This window comes from Hippocampus guttulatus, chromosome 11, assembly GCF_054856545.1.
Source record: "Hippocampus guttulatus isolate MCC_2025c chromosome 11, RoL_Hgut_1.0, whole genome shotgun sequence".
NCBI classification, from domain to species: domain Eukaryota; kingdom Metazoa; phylum Chordata; class Actinopteri; order Syngnathiformes; family Syngnathidae; genus Hippocampus; species Hippocampus guttulatus.
The window spans coordinates 21995094-22015886 of NC_141271.1; the positions used below are offsets into that span (position 1 = coordinate 21995094).

Here is a 20793-nt window from a genome sequence, read left to right on the forward strand (position 1 = left end):
ACATGTGCCAAGTGAACCTTTTTGGCTAAAAATGCCTTACTATACATGGTCGTTTTTCATCAAAAAACGCCTTACTATACATGGTCGTTTTTTTTGGCTAAAAATGCCTTACTATACATGGTCGTTTTTTTCCTCAAAAAACGCCTTACTATACATGGTCGTTTTTCTCGGCTAAAAACCCCTTACTATACATGGTCGTTTTTTTCGTCAAAAAACGCCTTACTATACATGGTCGTTTTTTTTTTGGCTAAAAATGCCTTACTATACATGGTCGTTTTTTTCCTCAAAAAACGCCTTACTATACATGGTCGTTTTTCTCGGCTAAAAACGCCTTACTATACATGGTCGTTTTTTTCATCAAAAAACGCCTTACTATACATGGTCGTTTTTTTCCGTCAAAAAACGCCTTACTATACATGGTCGTTTTTTTCATCAAAAAACGCCTTACTATACATGGTCGTTTTTTTGGGCTAAAAATGCCTTACTATACATGGTCGTTGTTTTCATCAAAAAACGCCTTACTATACATGGTCGTTTTTTTGGGCTAAAAATGCCTTACTATACATGGTCGTTTTTTTCATCAAAAAACGCCTTACTATACATGGTCGTTTTTTTCGTCAAAAAACGCCTTACTATACATGGTCGTTTTTTTGGGCTAAAAATGCCTTACTATACATGGTCGTTTTTTTTCATCAAAAAACGCCTTACTATACATGGTCGTTTTTTTGGGCTAAAAATGCCTTACTATACATGGTCGTTTTTTTCCTCAAAAAACGCCTTACTATACATGGTCGTTTTTCTCGGCTAAAAACGCCTTACTATACATGGTCGTTTTTTTCGTCAAAAAACGCCTTACTATACATGGTCGTTTTTTTTGGCTAAAAATGCCTTACTATACATGGTCGTTTTTTCCATCAAAAAACGCCTTACTATACATGGTCGTTTTTCTCGGCTAAAAACGCCTTACTATACATGGTCGTTTTTTTGGGCTAATAATGCCTTACTATACATGGTCGTTTTTTTCGTCAAAAAACGCCTTACTATACATGGTCGTTTTTTTCGTCGAAAAAGGCCTCACTATACATGGTCGTTTTTCTCGGCTAAAAACGCCTTACTATACATGGTCGGTTTTTTTCGGCTAAAAACGCCTTACTATACACGGTCGGGTTTTTTTCCGGCTCAAATCGCCTTACTCTACATGGTCGGGTTTTTTTCGGCTAAAAACTCCTTACTATACATCACTGGTGTCAAACTCATTTCGCATGGTGGGCCACATACGACCTCGGTAGATGTCAAGTGTGCCGGACCATTAAAATGATACCATACTTTGCTATAAACAAACAAAACAACACGTCTTTCCTTTGTTTTGGTCTAAAGAAGCACAAGAACATTTGGAAAATGTTGAAATTTAATGATGCTATCTTTTACGAAACATTTCATGAAGCACCTTACATTTCCTTCAATAAATGTGCAATTTACTTTTATCATTCACATCAGTATATGCATTGCAATGGATCCCATTGATTGTACAAACTTCAACAAGTAATTGGTATTGAAAAATATAGTCATGCACTTTATGATTAAACAAGATTTATAAAGAAAGGAAGTTTTAAACCATTTACATGTGCATACAAAATCTAAATGTAATCCCTGCCTACACCTTACAAACTAAGGAGAGTGCTATTGATTGTGTGTGCGTGTGTGTGTGTGATGAATGAAATTCCGCATCGGTGTGCAATTGTTAAAACAAGGCTGTGTGTTGAAAAAATACATCTGAAACTGCGTTTAAGGGTGGCTCAATACTGGCTGGCCATGTACGGGCCGGAGTTGTAAATTGATTTCTGGCCCAAATACTTCACTCCACAACTGGCCCTCATCTGGTTTGCCAGAGTCAAGCCAGTGCGTCCTTTGCCACTCCTGGGCCGTGTTGGGCCCACACTCCTTATGCCAGTGCCGACTCAAGGCCGGCTGTGCCAGCTTCATGCCGAATCCGGGCCAGATGCCTTTGCTGACTGGGTGGTGTTTTGAATAAAGTGGGAAGCTATTTTCTATTGAAAACGCACAACGCTATCGCTGTGACAAGGCTCGACATGACATAAAAGGTCCACCTGTGCCGCTCAGAGTGAAAGACTCGAACTTGTTGGATTCCGAGTTGCCGTCCGAGGTGACGTTGGGCAGACGTTGGGAGTGTGGCGTCGCTCAGATGCAGCCGCAGGACGCCGGCGACTCGGCCTCGTCCACCTCCTCGCCGTACAAGCCGATGAGTCGCCCGTGTACCCTGAACACAACGCGGGCAGACACGTGAACGCGCATCCACTGGGAAAGACGAGCGAGTTGAAGAGCGCACTTTGCTCACCCGATGAGCACTTCGTTGGGCAGCTCCAGCAGCTCTCCGTCCACGTTCCACGGGAAGCTGGCGTCGCCGTCCTCCGAGCGGCCGCCGGAGCCTCGGACGCGGAGCTTCACCGCCGTCACGGCGCGCGTCTCCACGAAGGACGAGTCCAACTGGGGACACGCGCACACACACACACGCACCAAACTCCTGTGTCAAATTCACCTCGACGACCGAAATCTGTCAATGCTGAAGGCCAGCAACTTGTCGATCGGAGTCAAGGTTCACTTGGTGACTTATTCAAAAACTCTTCAAGGCCTGTGCGTCAAATTTGGGCGATGTGACGGTAAAACACATCATGAGCGCAAATGTCCACTTTGGCAAAACAATCTGGTTCACTGGCTGCATTGACTTCCTGGCCGGCTGTAATTCCTTAATGCGCCAGCAGGCGGCCGCAGAGACCAACAGAGAGCAAAGTGAAGACGCAGTTTGTCCGTCAATGATTGTGGTCATTGTCCATTGTAAAACCGCATTTCGATGGCATTTATCGTTTGTTTGTTTGTTTTTTTAAATCACAGTCACACTTGCCAGAGTGTTTCAATCGAATGTGATTTTGGATCAGGTTCCAACCTTGTTCTCCTGCCTCCTCCACAGCGTCAAATTGGCCACTTGGTGGCGCACGTTTCTGTCGTCCTTGGAAAGAAAACACAACCTCGCGCTCCCTTTGATGCTCGGTTCTTGACTTTGGAATAGCTCAAAACAATCAAATATCCGCGCTTTGCCGCTGGTGTCGCGCTCAATCAAAATGTCGTCACCTTTCGTGACCGTTCTCGGGCCGCGCCGGCCACTGTGACGCACCCGAGACCACTTGAACCAAAGATGAGACTTTGAAAGACCACTTGACCAAGTCGCAATCAAACGCCATCTCGTTTTGTTCGTTTAACTCGACTGTCTGCGGCCCGATCGGCGCTGCAACTGAGGATCGCTTCTCAATCGCCTGACCCGAATAAATAAATGAAGCCATTTCAAGACCACGTTTATAATCGAAGCCCGAACCCAAATTCGAGCCTTTTTATGACCACGTGGACGATACTTGAAACTTTTGAAGGACATTCGGGATGAACTTGGATCAGATCCGAGACTTATTTGAGGCAACGTTCACACATTGAGGGCGAATCCAAGACACGAACATATCGATGGCGATCCGACCGAATTACCCGGAAGCAATTTTGGGAAGGTGCGGCACATGATTGGCTGACACAGATACAGACAGACGTGTCATCTGCAAACATTGAGCCATCGGAAAGGGGTCCCACCAAGGGGCCTTGGGGAACGCCACGTGGTTGCCGAGACACTTCTTTGACATTTCATGACGGGAAGGACGATAAGCACCATGGCGGTCAGCCTCCCATCGGAAGGTGACGAAATTCAAAGTAACACCCACGGTACAAATGGGACGTTGATATTTTTGTTGTCAGTCAGTCCAGTCGTACTTGGTTAAGCGGGTTACGTCCGCGTTGTTGTTGACCCGCCAGGCAGCAGGAAGTGGGTCAGTGAGTAAAGAGCGTGGCCCGGCGGTATATTTAGCCCGCCTCTTTGGAAAGTGGGTTAGTGTGCAGGAGGAGCCTAATCTGCCGCCCCGACGGCGGAAGCTCCAAGAACAAGCGGGTCAACCGACGAGTCGGCCTCACCTGGCCACCGGGGGCGCCGTAGCTCTTCAGGTGTTTGACAAACTCCGACCTGGACGTGGCCCCCACCGCAGTCAACGTCGCGCTCCCGTCGGCCAGTCTGGAGACGCGACAGGAAGTCGGAGAACACGGTCAGCCAACGCAAAAGCGCAACAGTCGAGAAAGTGGAAAGCCCGCCCCCTCCGGTGCCTGCACTCAGCCCGCCACATCGGGTGATCTTTGTAGAGCCGCGCAATCGTGTCCCCGCTCGCAAATTGAGCACGGACGGAACCGATTTCGGTCTCGGACCCGAACGCACGACTTGAAGCAGACTCGGACCCGCTCTTGCGTCCCGCCTAGCGAGCGCTACCGTAGCCGTTCACCTTGCGATCCCAACCCGCAGTACGTGCTCCCGGGCGGGCGCCAGACTCTTACTTGGTGTCGGGGGCCAGCCCTCGGGGCGCGTGAGGACTCAGGCAAGGGATGGCCATCACGCCGACGCTCAGGAACAGGCCCTCTGTGCTGCTCCACGACTCTGTCCCATCTGCGCGCGCACGCACACAAAGAGAACTCACCTTGCGCCGACTCAAATGAGAAGGAAGCCGACGGGAGTTTGAGCAACGTAACGTCGGCTTGTTCCAAAGTGATTTCAGACGTCCTGGTCTTGGCGGTCACCTGAGTCTCCGTCTCGATGGGCATCCCGGTCCCTGGGAAAGACGTGCAACACGTGAGATGCAGAGCGCGCGTGCGTGCAAATGTGCGCGCGCGCATCTCACCGGTCGTTTGCGCGGCTCGCGAGAAAAGACAGCCGACAGTCCTCCGGTCTGCATAAACGAAACACAAAGACGGCAGACTTTGAGACGGCCGCCGGGAGTCGGGCGTCGGGGGCGCGCCGTCCGCCGTTGCGTGACCTCAAGCGGGCCAGGGTCTTGAGCAGCGCGTAGTCGCGGCGCCGCGCCGGCGGCATCCAGCGCTTCTTCTCGGCCCGGGCCAGGCTGCGGCCGCCGAAGCCGAACATGGCGCAGAAGCCGAAGCGCGGCGGCCCGCCCGGGGGGCGCAAGCTGCACATGTCCACTCGCTGCACGTGACCTGAGAACACAAGGCGGCCCGTGGGAGACGCCGGACGCGGCCCGAAGGCCCCGAAACCCGACGGCCGAGTCGAAGGCCGCTCGGATGGAGGCGCTTCGCCGCCGACGTTCCTCTGCTCTCGGCGTGTCGGCCGCAGCCTCTTGGGGGCGGCGCGGGCGCGCGCGGCGGGTACAACCGCACCCCAGTGTATTTCCAGAACGACGGCGCGCCCGCGACCCTCGTCGGGATAAAGCGTCTCGAAAAATGGATGGATGGATGACGGTCAATGCGTCACTTTGGGGGGAGACGAAAAGGCAGACTTTGATCCGACGGCAACCAGGTTGTGTTTTTGAGGTTCAAATTTGGATTCGCAGCAAGCGATGAAAAGTTGAAAGTGACGCAGCACTTTCCACCGCCATGGAAATGCGGCGCCAATGGGCAACAATTTTCCACGAGAGAGAACAAAATTCAAAGTTGAGAATGCCTAATCTCATTGTAGCTTTGTTTTCCTCATGGAGAGCGACAGTGGGCCATCTGCCTCTTTTCCAAAGCGAAGGGGTCCCCGGGAGCCCAAAAGTTGGCCGGCCGGCCCCAATCGATAATAATCAAGGACTGCGGTCGCCGTGGCAACGGCCGGAGGTATGTCCACACCTGCCGTCGCCGCTCCCTTGTGTCCTAATGGCTATCGCGACGGCCATCTGCCGCATCTCGCCGCCCGCGCGTTTGGGGGGCCGGCGCAAAGCTGCGACTTGAGCTGAAAGCGATCCCGCCATGAGACATCTGGCCCCTTCCGAGCCGGCGGTCGGCCTTGTCGACTGCAGCCAATCGGCAACGGTCGACCCATAGCGCCGCTTCGGACCAAAGAATCCAAGCGGAACCGCGTAACGACAACCATCGGCGAGACCACGCACGACTCGCAAAGCAAAACCTGCCGGACCGGCGATGGGCCGATGAGCCGGCTCCGACCAAAGCCACCGCTGACTTTGTTCCAACAGAGCGGCGACAACCCGCCGCCCGCGCCCCACGGGAGCCGTCGTACCAAACCGGCGCTACCGACAGGAGGACTGAGAGAACCAAATCCACTAGGCGGGAGGAGGAACGACCGAGGACCGGCAGAACAGCGACTTGGTACCAATAGACCGGTCGACCCCGCTGACGTCCTGCGCCGGACCGAAGCGGACCGGCACAGGACCTGACGACTTCCAACCAGAAGTCAGAAGCAAAAGAGTGAGCGGAAGCGGGAACATCGAGTGGAGCCGAGCGGACTACGAGAGCGCCGGGGATGACGATACCCAGGATGACGTGCATGGCGGCCGTGACCGGATCCCTCACTCCGTGAACGGAACAGGAAACCACGTCCGTGGAACCTGTCAACGGCACAAGACGACACACGGGCGCCCAAACGAAAATCGTTTCCAGGAACCACGACGAGTACGCGGGACGGCGGACGGGGTCTCACCTGCCGGGATGACGCCCAGCGGAAGCGACGCCGCGACGGGAACGTCGGGAGAGCCGGCGTCCAGTTGGGCTCGCAGAACCAGAGCGTGGCAAACTTCTGCCACCGAACCGTCGCCGCCCACGCACACCACCCTAGCGAAACAATACACAGCCGTTTGAAAATACCAACCATCGTCCCGACGACGATTTTGCTCAGACTCGCAAACTCATCTCACTTCATACAATGCGGCGCTTTGGAAGATGGACGCGACTGTTGAAAAAAAAAAATCCACTTTGAGCTGGTTATCGCTTTTCCCCCAGCTGAAGTTTACTCCAAAAAAAAAATAAAAATAATACCCAAACAACTTGACATCAAACCCAAAAATGGCACCTTGCATATTGAAAGCAAGCGTACGTCAACCTTGCGAATGTCCGCGCTAGCTTCATGCTAACACGAATGGAAATTGCCATTGGCGTGCTAACATGAAAGGGATCATCCGGTTGGCACGCTGGGCCTTCCCCCTCACGTCTGCTGTATTTCCTGCCTCTCTCTCTGCAACACACACGCTCACACAAACGCGCTAATCGTCTATCTCGCCAATACAAAGCTAAGCTTCTCTCGGCGCGATAAGCCCGGGGAAGGCTTAAGCGTTTCCCGACTCCACGCTCGGCCACTCCCTCCGGCGCTCTTTTCTTTTGCTTCCGAAATCGTGGCGAGGTATCGGCTGGCGACACGGGATGGGCACGTCGCCGAGCTAAAATCAGGACCGGCGGCGGTGCCGCGGCAGAGCCCGCTGCTCCGAGTTTGCCGTTTGGTGAAGGCTTGTGCCGTTTTGGCTCACCTCTCCTTCAAACTCGTCGTTTGGACTCTTTGGCTTTGGACTCGGCGTGAGAGTTGGAGCCTTTTTGTGCTTGGAATGGATGCTCGTGGGACTAGTTTTGGCTGCGCGCGTAGCGCCGGCTTGTGGGACATTCCGACCCCCCCCCCCCCGAGTCGGAATGTCCCAAGAGAAGAGCCCGGGTCAAGTCTCGGGTCTCGAGCGGGCCAGTCTAAGTGGCGGTTGAGAAGTGCGAGAGCAGAGAGAACTGACCCATCAAAGTCGTCCAGCTTCAGCTCCTTCATCACCGACAGCGCGTGTCCCGTCCTCTCCGTCACTGCGCCCGCACACACACACACACACACGAGGACGGACAGACAGGTAGGTCACGCGGGGTGAAACGGCGACAGATGGAGACGTGCAGAAAGCGAGCGCGGAAAATGCGACAACAGATACGACGCCATCTGCCCAAAGCGAGGCGACCGGAAAGGAAGGAGGGCGCAGGAGGAGGCCGGCGGATGAGCGCCAAGGACGCCGGATGAGGGAAAGGGAAAGGAAGGTTCCGATGGCATGACCAAGAAGGGGCCGCGCACTTTGGCGCATTTCAAATATCCAAATCGGCCGCAGAGAGTTTCACAACAACGTTGAAAAAAAGGTCACGGCAAACAGAAGTCACCGCCATGATACTCTGCAGATTTCAAGTGGAGAGAGAGAGAGAGAGAGAGAGAGAGGAGAGGAGGGAAAGGAAGTCGATCCGGAGGGTGGTGGGGGGGGGGGGGGCAGAAGAGGTGAAAGGCGGCAGCGAGGAGACAAGGAAAGGAAAGAGGCGGTGGGAGGAGCCTCGCTGGCAGCAGATGGCCTCCGCGCTCCGCCTCCCGGATCGGGTGACCCAGCGTGAACGCCGACCTGCGCCCCCCGCGCACACCCGCCCACTGACCGGTGATGTCCGTGCGCACGTCGGCCATCTTGAAGAGGGGCGCCACGCGCTCTCGGTACACGTGAACCGCCTCCTTCTTGTGGCTGCTGGGGTTAATGAACACCTTGACGCGCCTTGGCCGACCGCTTAAACCTGCAGGCGCACACACACACACAAACACACACACACTTCAAGGAAGTGACATTAAATGTGACTCTGTAGAAACTTTGGGGCGGGGGGTGGGGGGGGGGCAACTTGCAGGTTGTCAAGATGCGAGCAATAGGTCGGCACGATGATGGAGCCGGCCGTCAGCTCGGCCTTGGAAAGGTTACGTGCGCGTGAGCGCCCCAGTGGCTCATCATGAGGCCGATTTGGAGGCCGCATTACAGATCCCAGTAGACTCGTGCTGATCAATACACACACACGCACGCACGCACTCTCTGAGCTCCATCATCTGTGCTATAATCTTCTCCCAAAAGGCCATGACCCCGCCCCCCTGTTAATGGCCTTTCACGCACGCCCGCACTCGAGCAAGGGCGCCCGAGCTTTTGGGTTGGAGGCCCGCGTGCGTGAAAACGGAAGGATGAAAACTTTTTCAAACACGCTCAAGTCGGTGGAGAAAGCAATTGCGCATCGGTCGCATTGTCGAGTTCAATTCTGTTCGAAGTGTTTGGGCAAACAGTTGAGGATTTTTTTTTTTCCAAGCGGTGACTTGAGGGTCATGATTCATGCGATGTCTGCCCGCTTTTACAATGTCACACAAATGTCAAAGCAATCATTTGTATCTGGAAAAATGAAGTCAAAGATTGGGAGCATTCGGATGAACGCCAACGGCATTCAATCCTTGGCTTCAAATGTCTTTTTCTCCTGCGATATCCTGCCTTTTCGCCGCCGTTTCCATTTCATCAGGTTGCTTGTATTTAGCCCCCCGCTTTCTTGACATTTGGGCCGGGGACGAATGAGGCGAATAAACCAAAAAAAAAAAAAAAAAAAGGGATGAGAACTTTCCAGATACGTTCCACTTTCGTGGAGTACGCTTGGCAACCTTTGATCCACCGAGAGCGGCCATTTTGGAGACTCGGCTTGGGGAAAGCCATTTTGCGTCAGAGGCTGCTGATGAAGATGACAAGAGAGTGAAGGACACACACACACACACACACACACACACACACACACACACACAAGAGGATCAGGTTTCCCGCACGAAGCGTGGCGGGCGGCCGGTCGCTCTGACAACGCAGCGTTGCCATGGTAAACAATCCTGGGCTGCGGGCTCACAGAGCCGCCCGCCACGTAAACAACTTTGATTTCACTCCCTCGCCCGCTCACGCAAACAAGTCCAGCTCGCCCAGAGGCCAGCCGCGGTTGCCCGAGAGCTCTCTTCCCGAGTCCGCCGGCCACCGCCGTGACCAGCTGGATGACGTGTGCCGACGTCTGCACCAAAGCGGGACTTTGGGCAAAACGTTCCACCCCACCCCGACCAATGACACATTGAGGTGCTTTCGCCATGAGAACGCCATCGTTTTTGGCACTCTGGTTTTTGTGTGTCAGCTGGCTGTCCATCATCGCTGCTTGGCCACATGAATGGCAGCAGGTCACGTGTCAGCTCGCATGGTCGCAGTGTTGCGCGTCAAGGCCATTGTGGCAACCGTCAATGTCGCCGCACGTTACGCTTAATGCGCCTTAAGACCATTTTTCAGGCTGAAAACTTTTTATTTATTTTTTTGCGGCGGCGGTGCGGCTGCGGGACGAGGCCGCCGAATGGCGAACGGCGGGACAAAAGGCCCGACCGCTTTCCAGGCGGCGGCGGCGGCGGCGGCTGGACAGCGGCGACGTGGCCCGAATGGACGCGACACAACATAAGCCCTCCAGACGCCGGCCGCATTTTTCTCCTCGACGCCATGGCCGACGCGAGGGTTAGCTTAGCTTGCTAACTCACTTCTTGTCTGGACGGTCCATCTTCAAAGGTCATTTTAGCTCATCCCGCTCTAAGACAGGATTCAACATGATGACGGAGTGTGTGTGTGCGTGTCATACGTGCCTTGAGTGAGATTAGCAGATTAGCTCGTCTGCGTACTGACGTCATTGCGACCGACGGGACGACTCAAACGCGTAGCAGGCTAATTCCATGTACGAGCAGCTACTATCCCAAAGTCTTGCTGGTGGCTAAGTACTCAGTCATTCTCTCTGTTTTCCTTTTAGTTTCCGAGTAAACTTCAGACGGGAGTGGCATGAAACAACTTGAAGCTGCTTCTTTGATGAATTGTTCATGATTTTTAGACTGCCGCTTGATAAAAAGTGCGGTGAGTTGATCTCACTGCCAGCATGCAGAGCTCGTATCACCCCAAAAAAAAACAACCAAAAAATAAAAATAAAAACAGGCGGGCGGGCGGCCGTACGACGGCTCATTCATATCTCGAGGCACCAACGTACATCCAAAGACAATTTTGTGCTTTACCTGCGAGGACCTCCTTCAAGCCGTTGTACCAGGCGTGCGTGTGTTCCGAGGACGCGTTGTGAAGGTGCAGCGTGTCCTCCTCCAATCTGCGGCCCCTTCGCTTGCAGTAGAACAAAGCCACGCCCAGCACAGGGCCACCGGAACGCTGGCCCACCGCCCGCCGCCGCTTCACCTTCACCGCCAGAACGTCGCGCAGCATCAGCACACCGGGCGGCGATGTGGACGCCTCACCTGCGCACGCAACGGTACCGTCAACAAAGGCTAGTGTGGCTAAATGCTAACCATCAATAGCACACATGAACACACACCATCCAAAAAATCTGACCAATTGTGAAGTCTGGAGGGAAGAGCATCGGGTGCGGCTCATTTTCTGCACCTCTTTGCTCCCTCAGAGCCTGGACGCATAACAAGGCGCGATCAAAATATGACAGTCTAATGACTGAACAATTGTTTGTTTGTTTTTTAAGCGCCGTCTAAATCCTGATGTCTCTTATCGTTTTGTAATATACGACGGCATGGCCGCTTCTGACGGCGGCCCGTTTGAGTCTCGGCTTTGACACGGTAACGGCGATGCGAAACGGCTCGCTTCGAGCCTTGCGTTGCTATCGCCCATTGAAGGGATTCGTTCTGAAGTCGTTCGGAAAGACAACTTCAAGCCGCCTATCTCCTTTTTCCATCCTGCTTCGTGACCTTGACATGTTGTGTTGAGCTCAAGCACGGGTGCAGTTTGTGCAGTACGAGTCGGCGAAAACTGCGCTGTGTCCAAGGTCCATTCGTATGTTTTTGGCTTTTGGTGACCTGCGTGGGATTTGTCTCATCTCAATGGAAACAGGATCGTGCGATTGCCATTTTTGTTTCAAATCCAAAAATCAACAAACGTGTCATGTCGCCATGTTGCGCCCAGTCGAGCGCAATTAAAATGATCACACCGAGACGCACAGATTGCACAAGACCGTGAATGAGATGTGAAGTGACAGCACGCGCGCTCGCCCGCCTGTAGCATGTCACTGGGTCCAGATGGACGAGAATCTCCCATCTTGTCCCAGCTGACCCACTGAGCCAACGCACGCACGCACGCACGCACAAATATAAGGAACAGTTGTCACTGTGACACAGTGCGCGATAATCAACATCATGCTAAATTGATAACATTCGTACTTTTGTTTTGTATTGAACGGTGTACCGAATAAAGTAGCCACTGAGTGTGCGTGCGGTGGATGTTGATGATGTCATCAATCAAGCTGAAATGTGACACGGCTAAGAGTAATGACACCAAATGGCGAAAAATGCTAAGACTACGCTTCCAACTCAGATCCACCATTCTGCTCAATGTCAACTACGTTGCCGATAGCTTCGATAAAAGCTAAACTATCCCCATGAGGGGACGGCACTGCCTTAGCAAAAAGCGAGCTACACTCATCAATCATCCTCTGAACTTGGCTCAATTCTGCTCACGACCTTTCCACTCGCGTCGATGCATTTCAAGATAACTACGCCCAATGGCTAACTACGGTCCCGCTAGAGAACTGACGATATCCTCAATGACTCTGCTAACTTGGCTAAATGCCAACTTTGGCTACTCTTCAACCATACCGCCAAGATTGCCGAATGCCGATCACGATGCCATTCACTCAGACAAAAAGCTTGGGGGAAAAAAAAAAAGAACACCCATTCCTAGCTAGCGAAAGCTAACTGTAACCCTTCAATCAATTTGAACCACGACAAAAAGGAAAACATTTCTCGAAGCACCCTGCAGGTAAACATGTTGCACATCCTCGAGCAGATCCACAGGAAGAACTTCTCATAAACAACAGCTGATCCATTTCTGCACACACACACACACACACTGATGGTGTGTGTGTATGCGCACGCGTGAGTGTGTGTGAGTGTGTTAATCTGCTCACACAGAGAATCTTATAACCCCCCACGGGCCTAACCAACTGCTCGCTAGTACAGCCAACACACACACACACACACACACACACTTAATGACATATTACCCTTGGATGGAGTACAGCAAAACAGATTGTCAAACTCAGACACACACACACACACACACACACACAAATCGACACGTAAATACACATCGATTTGTGACGATCCAGCATCATGTAAACAACCAAACACCAGTTACTAGCGTTTTCCCGTCCATGGTACCAATTGGGTCCGACCAATGAGAATACGACGATTTGGCACTGACGATTTGTTGACGCAACATCCCAACTGGATTGGAATGGAGTTTGCCCAAACTACAAACACCGGTCGGGACACAAGCATTGCTCATTGCTCATTGCGCTAACTTCACTCGATGATAACGACAGCGGCACTCGTCATCCCCACCGCTGGCTCTTCCAAATTCCAAACTACCACAATCAGATCCCCTGTCAAATTTGCCACTCCTCGGCCAGACCACTAACCCGTAAAAATGCTAAGCGCACTCATCGTTGGCTTGGCTAACTTTGCTGCCAAATGCTAACTATCGCACCACAAGCTTTGCTAAAAGCTCAATAACTCGCCTTGGTCACACTCCTATCTCGGCTAAAAGCTTTCGATGGCACTACAAACTTGGCACGGCCTGGCGTAAAGCCAAGTGGACTCATCGATCACACCGCTACCTTTGCTAGACGCTAACGACTCGGCACCTCGAGCTGACTTCTTTGCGGGGTGGCCGGGGGATTGTGGCCACTACGTTCGACGCGACATTTGCTTGTGCGTGTGCGCGCGGCGGTCTCAGTGACAGCAGCATCTGCCGTCACATTCCGCGCAGATGTCGGTGCGGTGCCTGACCTGCGGGGCTCTCGGGAAGGATGGGGCTCCAGGTCAGGCGGGTGGCGGTCAGCAGGACGTCGTGGCTCCTCTTGCCCACTTTGAAGATGCCGCGCAGCAGCACGCGCTCGCTGACACAAACGCGTTCCCCCCAAAAAAGGGTACATGTCAACAATGAGACTTTTGCCAACATCAAGTATGACATTCAAAGATTGCTCTCTTTTGAGATTAAGTCATGGATTTAATTAATGACTTGTTTATTGAATCAGATTTCCCCGTGAATTGACAGGTGACTCGATGGTTCAACTCAGCACAAGTTGAAGCCCTACTTCAGTCTGGTTATTCCTAAAACGGATGTCACCATTCCTAAAAGGTCTCCGATATCATCACCTCTACTTTAAAACTGAAAAGGTCATTTAGAACGACTTCAAACGCGAGAAAAATGGATCTGGATGCGTATTTTGTAGTATCCACACAGTAGGGGTTAGCTACCCAACCAAATATTGCTGGATTTGTCGAGTATGAGTTCAGACTTAGTGGCTCACCCAAAATAGGCCGCATCCCCAAAAAAATCATCAGGTCATTTTTTTTGACGACTTGATTTTTTGGGGGTTTCGTTTTTGTTTTGTAGTTCTATTTCGTTCGTGCGAATCCTAACCTTTCCAGACTGTTGGGCTCTGAACAGCTTTGGACTTCAGAGAAGCACTGCGGGAGCATTTATTTCAAGACATCCAACTGTGGTCACTGACTAACAAATCTTACCCAACAAATTCGACTCTTTGCCGAGGCGGAGAGACACTCGACAACAATTTGTACCTTCTCTCTTTCTGGATGACCAAAAGCTCGAACGAACATATGGACAATGCACTTGCTTTGCGGGTTCCATTTTAGAAATGTTTCCAAGTTGTTCGGGTCAGTGACGGAAAATACGCTCCATTATTAAATACAGTCCAGAAAGTGAGTTACCTGTTGATTTTATATTTCAGCGGCTTCACGTTTACAGGGTGGCACCTATGCAGGCGACCTCGCTGCCTTCGTTTCAAAAATGAACATCGTCTCGGTAACAAAATGGTGGTGAGGGACGTCCACTTGGCGGGCCGTGACGTCACCAAGCTTCCTCCCTTTCACTCAATCACTCACCTGCGCTCCACTTCCGGCTTGTACTCCTCCTCGGCTTTCTCCCTCTCCTCCTCCTTCTTCTTCTTCTTGTCCCTCTTCTTGCTCCCGATGAGCTTCTCCTCTTTCGTCTTCTGCTCTTTCTCCTCTCGGTCCTCCTCGCGCGTCGACATTTCGATGGACAATTTAACAGGCGAACGAAAGCACCCAGCAAGAAAACGTCCCGCTTCTCTCACTCGCGATCCTAAGCTGATCCGGGCACTTCCGCGGTCTGGTCGTTATGGAGACGACGCGGCTCGTCCCCACGTGGAAGGAAGCACGAGCACGCCGCTGGTCGCGGGAGCGCGCACGGCCGGCCAGACAAGGACACGCACTCTTTGCATTTCAAATGAGCCCCGAATGAACTTTTCATCAAATCTAAAAAGGTTCTGAAACATCCTTAGTATTACTAGCGCTGTTATTATTACATTAAAAAAAAACTTTTATCACAATACCAGTTGTGTGTGCGTGTGTTTCCCTCCGCGTACATCGCTTTATTTGCCGTTTTACAGTGCCGCACAAAAGTCGATCGGTGTTGAGTGGAGTGTTTCAACAACAAAACGTGTCTTGTTGTTGAGCTCACGAAAGACCTTGAAAAACTCATCCCCCCCCCCCCCCCGCTAATTGAGCTCAACGTGAACACTAACACTCCGGGGCATCAACGACATGACGGATTGCTCGAGCCCCGTTACTCGCCGTCGCGGGAAGTGAAGCCACCGGCAGCCATCTTATGTTGCCACTCACGAAGCTCGCCTAACTTGAATGCGTTGAATTCTCCGTGGTGTTTTTCATGTTGTCTTCCGTCTCTTCGGACGACAATGACACAACTCTGAATGCACATTTCAGCGGTAAGAATGAAAGCGTACATTTTCTCCAAGCGCTCGTTGGTCTGCGTCATGGTTGTCCGAGCCATCAAAACGAACCAAACTTCTCGGTCACACCCCGCTAAATGGATCAAACGCTTGCAAATTGATCGGTCGCGAGGATGACATCGCTGAATGCTGGCCACGCTCGTCAGTTCCAAACACAAACTCCAAAGTACACGCTGACTTCAAACAGCAATCCGAGCGAGAGGATCGCTAACTTCTACGGCGCCGCTGGCTGAGCTAAAAGCTAAATTGCCACCTCGATCACACTGCTAGCTCGGCTCCGAGCTAATGATGTCACAGCACAAGCTGCGCTGAAAACGAACCGAACGGCTCACTGGAAGGATGGTGGTGTGCGTTCTTGTGACAGACGGGCCCAGAGTGTCATTCTGCAGACAACGTTTTAATTGTTGAAAAGGATCTTGTTTATGCATGGAATAACACACACACACACACACACACACACGCTCGCTCACCCACCCAACACACGCACCCACGTATGGAGCGTACTCTACAAAAGCACTCTATTCTATAAAAGCTTGAATCAGAGTCACATTTTTGGGGCGAGTATGCCCGAAGGTGTGTAGATTTGGATTTTTCTTTGTCTTTAATCCAGCGAGTGCATGTTTTAAAGAAGACATCTGCCCTTTTTTTTGCGCCGTGACTGAAAATGTGACCGCCGGTGGCGACGAGCCGCTCGCTTCGGAGAGGAGCCCGCACCCGAGCGAGCGGCCCGGGGTCCTTCAGCAAAAGCCAAGGTTACGATTTCACTTGACGGAAGGACCCAAAGAGCAACACCGACCGACCACTCGTGCTCATTTGCGCTAAGGCTGCAGCTCGGCTTTCCCTTTGGCATTCGACAGCGGCTCTTTGGATGCGGAACTTCAGCCGGCCCGGCGGAGCAAATGGTCGGGGTAGGGGGCGGCACCGCGTCAATCGCCCCCGAAGGGCCCCTTTTCGGTCGTACTCGGACGCCTAAACACTCGGATTCTTTCATTTCACGCCCGACGAACGGGCGGGGCGACTTGAAAGCGGGTGCCGGATCGTCAACGATTGAGGTTTGGCAATTTGAATTCGTCTCCCCTTTGCCAATCAAGCGATGGAAATGTTTCGAATGGCCGAAATCGCGGCTGAATTGAAGAAAACGATTGAGCGCGCGGGAAAAAGTCCCTTTGTCATCGCCGAAGGAGCCTGGACAAAGATGCCCAAAGTGAAGAGCTGACACGCTGCGTCCCAAAAGAGCAACGAGACAGACGTTGAAAATGCGATTTTTTTTTTTTTATGGGGGCTTTGAGATTCAACTTGCATAGTTTGGCTTCTCGGCGCCGGGGAGCGGCGAGGACCCGCTCACGACTCGTGGAAGATGGCGTTGAGCTGCGCGTTCATCAGCCGCTCGTGATGCGAGTGTCCGTCGAAGCCCAGCAGGTTGTCCACCTGCGGGTAGACGCCCGCGCCGTAGTGCGGGCCGAAGGGGTAGCTCCTGTCGTAGTCCGCCGCCGCCGCCGCCGCCGCTTCGTGCTTGAAGGACGAGAAGTTGCCGTTGACGCTGAGGGGAGGGCTGAGGGGCGGGTCGAAGGGGGGGCTGTCCGTCACCAGGACCCCGTCCAAGTAGGCCTCGGCGGCGCCGTAGGCCGGAGCCTTGACCTGCTGGAAGATGTGCGAGGGGTCCGTGGCGCCGTAGGGCGGGCTGGGCAGGCCCGCCGTCTGGTAGGAGAAGCGGGCGGCGCCCGGGGGCGGCGGCCGGCCCGCCGGCTCGGCCGACCGCTCGGGGAGGAAGGTGCGAGGGTTCAGCTGCAGGCAGCCCGCCACCAGGTTGGTGGTGGGCTGGGACAGACCTGAAGGCGACAGCCCATGACTGACTTCGCCTGGCCCCCGAGGTCCCATCCGCACCGGTGACGAGCGGAGTGCGCGCCTACCTTTGCAGAGCGCCTGCACGAAGGCCACCAGGTCCGGGGCTTTCCCCGAGCGCAGGATCTCGCTGAGGGTCCAGATGTAGTTCTTGGCCAGGCGCAGGGTCTCGATCTTGGAGAGCTTTTGGGTCTTGGAGTAGCAGGGCACCACCTTGCGCAGACTCTCCAGGGCGTCGTTCAGGCCGTGCATGCGGTTGCGCTCGCGAGCGTTTGCCTTCATCCGACGAACTTTGAACCTGCTCGGGCAAAAAAAAATAAATAAAAAAAAAGCCTTAAGCCGCGTCGTTCCTTCACACACACACAACAACAAAAAAAGACTGCGTGGAGCGCATCGGCGCACGCTAGGCCGCTTGCGGATTTTCTCGTTGGTTTTGGTGCAGTGCGTTTCTCTTCCGAGGCCACTTTCCGCACGCTAAGATGAAGGCCGGATGCCGCAGTCGCCAAGCGGAGCCGCTTCCATGCTCGGCAGCATCGTCATCGGCCAACCCCCCCTTACGGGCCGGTTGGTGTGAGCGGGATGTGGCAGCAGCAACTCCTTGCGGGCGCTTTCATTTTGCACTTGGGGGTTGCAAGGCGGGCTCTCCTTGCCCACGCGGCCGGGGCATCGCGCTCCCTTTCTCGCTCCATTTTCTCTGCGCTGGCATTTTCGGGGAATTGAAAGAGGAGCTTTTCATATGTTGTCAGCTTCAAGAGTTTGCCGTTTGCATTTGGGGGGGGGGGGGGGGGTTTGGTGATGAAGGGTGGGGGTGGGGGGGGGGGGCAAGTAGCAATTTGTGCAGGTGCAAGGCCGGGCTCACCTCTGCATGCGAGCCTTGGTCATCTTCTTCTTCTTGGGTCCTCGCCTTTTGGGCTTGCTGTCGGCGTCCCCCCCGCCGCCGCCGCCGTCATCGTCGTCGTCGTCGTCGTCGTCTTCCTCCTCCCGCTCGTCTTCGAAGCGGCGCTCGTCGTCGTCCTCCTCGTCGCCCGCCGCCGCGGCCCCCTCCCTCTCTTCCTCGCCCCCCCGCCCCTCCTCCTCCTCTTCCTGGTCGTCGTCCTCCTCCCGCTGCCGCCGCGGGCGACGAACCTCGGCCTCCCCGAAATTCAGCTCCGACCTCGTCATGACGCTGAGGAGGAGAGAAGAGGAGAGAAGAAAAAGGTTCCCGTCTGACGGCGGGGACATTTGCAATGTACGGCAGCCAAGTTCGAAAAAGAAGGATTTGCACGCACAAAGTGTGTTTTCAAAAGGAACCGGACACAGTGCGGAATGCAAGATAAAAACAGCAAACAGAAGATGGAAAAACCTCTGCAACCGCGTAAGTGCCGCATGAGGTGGCTGTGCTATTTACAAAGGCTGAGTGGGGGGCGTTTATTCAGGAGCCTCGAGATGACGACAAAAATAACACGGTCATCAATCCTATAAAAAGGTGAGCGTGAGCCTTGATTGAAATGCAACAAATAGGAAACGTCCTCGTCCGCGCAGAAGCAAAAGAAAGCTTCGTCCCCCTTTTGCGCTCCAAGTTTCCTTCCAAACTTGCCGGCGAGACGGAAGGCGTCCATCCGATTGCGCCTTCCGGATCGAAATGTTTCTTTCGGGATGACACGTTGAAATGTGGGACATTTTCCGGATGAGAAAACGCTTTTTGCCTATTGGACATTTCCTCCAGTCCAATGAATTTGGACTTTGGAGAAAACGTTCCATGCCGACTTGGAAAGCGCCTCGAAGCAGCTCGGTCCTTGTGATTCAATGACAAATCGAAGGAGAAATGCGACACATCGGGCCAATTAAAAAAGGCAATTTCTTTGTTTTTGGGCTGTCCTGCAATCGAAATATTCAGATGAGGGAAATGATTCGTTTCAAAAAAATGATTTATTAGACTGTAAAACTAAACCTTGACCTTTTCAACGAAACCTTTATAATCCGCCCCTAAATCGAAAAAGGGCTCAAAGGATTTTGGATCGATGACTTTTTTTTTTTATATTGAACCGAAACGATTTACCAAATGAAAACGAATCCCCTTCCTTCATTTTCCTCACGTCGATTCAATTCGCGCGGAGAGCAACACAAATCGGCCTTTGAAAATCTGCCAAAGGTCGGCCCAAAAAAAGGGTCATCGTTCTTATTGGAACAAAAGCCATCAGATTTGCATGATCGTGAAAACAAAAACATCCAAATGGCTGGAGCGATTCCATTTCGCCATCAATCAATTCAAAGTTCGAACGGATTTCTCGGCGCGTGACGGAATTCGTTGTCGTCGCCGCTCCAACGAGGCCGGCGCCGAAGAGCATCCGACGAGAAGAAAAAGAACCGACGGGCCCAACTGCGCCTTACCTGCCGCTTGGCTCGCTTTGCCGCCTTTCAACGTCACGCGCGCGCGCGCTCGCGTGTCGGTCGCCGGCGGCTTTGTGCGGTGCGCAGGAAGGAGGCGCGCTTTTATAGCCGACTCGCTCGCGCGCGCCCGCCAATTGGCGCATCCGGGCCGCGCCCCCGCCCCCCCCCCCCTCGCCATATGGCGCCGACGTCGAGCAAAGGGATCACGTGACGTCACGCAGTTTGCCCAAAAGCCCATCTGCCGCCTCGGGGTCGCGCCGGTGAACTCGGACGGCGACCGAGCGGGACGGACGTGCGAGTGACATGTGATGAAACACATCCATGCATTTACTTGGCCGGAATCAAATGGGCGACCTACGAAACGGCTCAAAGTTTGAACGACAGCTCGGTGGCCGAGAACGGTGGACTTTGGAGCGGCCGAGTGAGGCGGTTACCGCGGCAACGCGATGCGACGATGCTGATGAGGAGGGCGATCGGGCGCTTGCTCGGCTGTTACCGGGAAACTTTCAAGCGCCTTGCTCACCCGCTGGCTAATCTTTAACGCTGAGTCAATTTCACAGGCGCGCGCGCGCGCGCGTCAACGCCAACGTTTCCATAGCACGCGCGCATTTTTTTTTAATGAACAATAACAAGAGTCAGGAGAATTGACGAGTTGAATTTTTTTTTCTGGCAAGCCATTTTCATTGGGAGCAGTCAACAGCCGGCCGCACACACTCGACGGTGAGGGGGGGGGGGGGGGGGAGTCCGCATTTGCTTGTGAACATTTTCACCGTGCTTCGATCTGGTTCGGAAGGAGTCACCACGGCGACGCCAATGATGATCAACTTCGCTCAAATGACCACGCGGGCCACTTTGCCTCGAATTAGGACACTTTGACGTGCTTTGCTACAAAAATCTATCGAACCCCAACTTTTTGGAGCAGAATAATAATAATAATAATGGACCTTTCAAGGCGCACCGGAGATGCTGTGGAGTTTCGCTCGTCACTCCACGGGCCCATTGCAGACGCCCCCCCCCCCAAAAAAAACCCCAACAACAACTGAGTTTCACCACAATTCGCTCATCCGAAGCCGGCGAAAGCTTTCCCGGCCG

General features: G+C 53.3%; 2 protein-coding genes across 10 annotated transcripts; both read right to left on the reverse strand.

The window, feature by feature from the left end:
• Positions 1-1390: 1390 nt before the first annotated feature.
• cerkl (CERK like autophagy regulator) lies at positions 1391-15209 on the reverse strand. Of its 9 annotated transcripts, none has more exons than XM_086123225.1 (14): positions 14603-15206; positions 13484-13593; positions 10697-10927; positions 8260-8391; positions 7596-7659; positions 6527-6657; positions 6360-6434; positions 4911-5088; positions 4776-4823; positions 4675-4706; positions 4435-4543; positions 4024-4120; positions 2357-2505; positions 2049-2278 (listed from the first exon to the last, which is right to left on the reverse strand). In XM_086123225.1, exons 1-14 carry the CDS (start codon positions 14749-14751, stop codon positions 2200-2202), a joined length of 1584 nt encoding a protein of 527 aa, XP_085979351.1. In that variant the 5' UTR covers positions 14752-15206; the 3' UTR covers positions 2049-2199. The 9 variants fall into 9 exon arrangements, with proteins under 9 accessions (XP_085979355.1, XP_085979349.1, XP_085979350.1 ...); XM_086123228.1 differs by having other exon boundaries at positions 2132-2278; positions 2348-2505; positions 14603-15209; XM_086123227.1 differs by lacking the exon at positions 6360-6434.
• Positions 15210-15865: 656 nt separating this feature from the next.
• Positions 15866-19804, reverse strand: neurod1 (neuronal differentiation 1). Its single transcript, XM_086123233.1, has 4 exons — positions 19702-19804; positions 18191-18496; positions 17400-17629; positions 15866-17318 (listed from the first exon to the last, which is right to left on the reverse strand). Exons 2-4 carry the CDS (start codon positions 18490-18492, stop codon positions 16831-16833), a joined length of 1020 nt encoding a protein of 339 aa, XP_085979359.1. The 5' UTR covers positions 18493-18496; positions 19702-19804; the 3' UTR covers positions 15866-16830.
• Between the last annotated feature and the right edge of the window lie 989 nt (positions 19805-20793).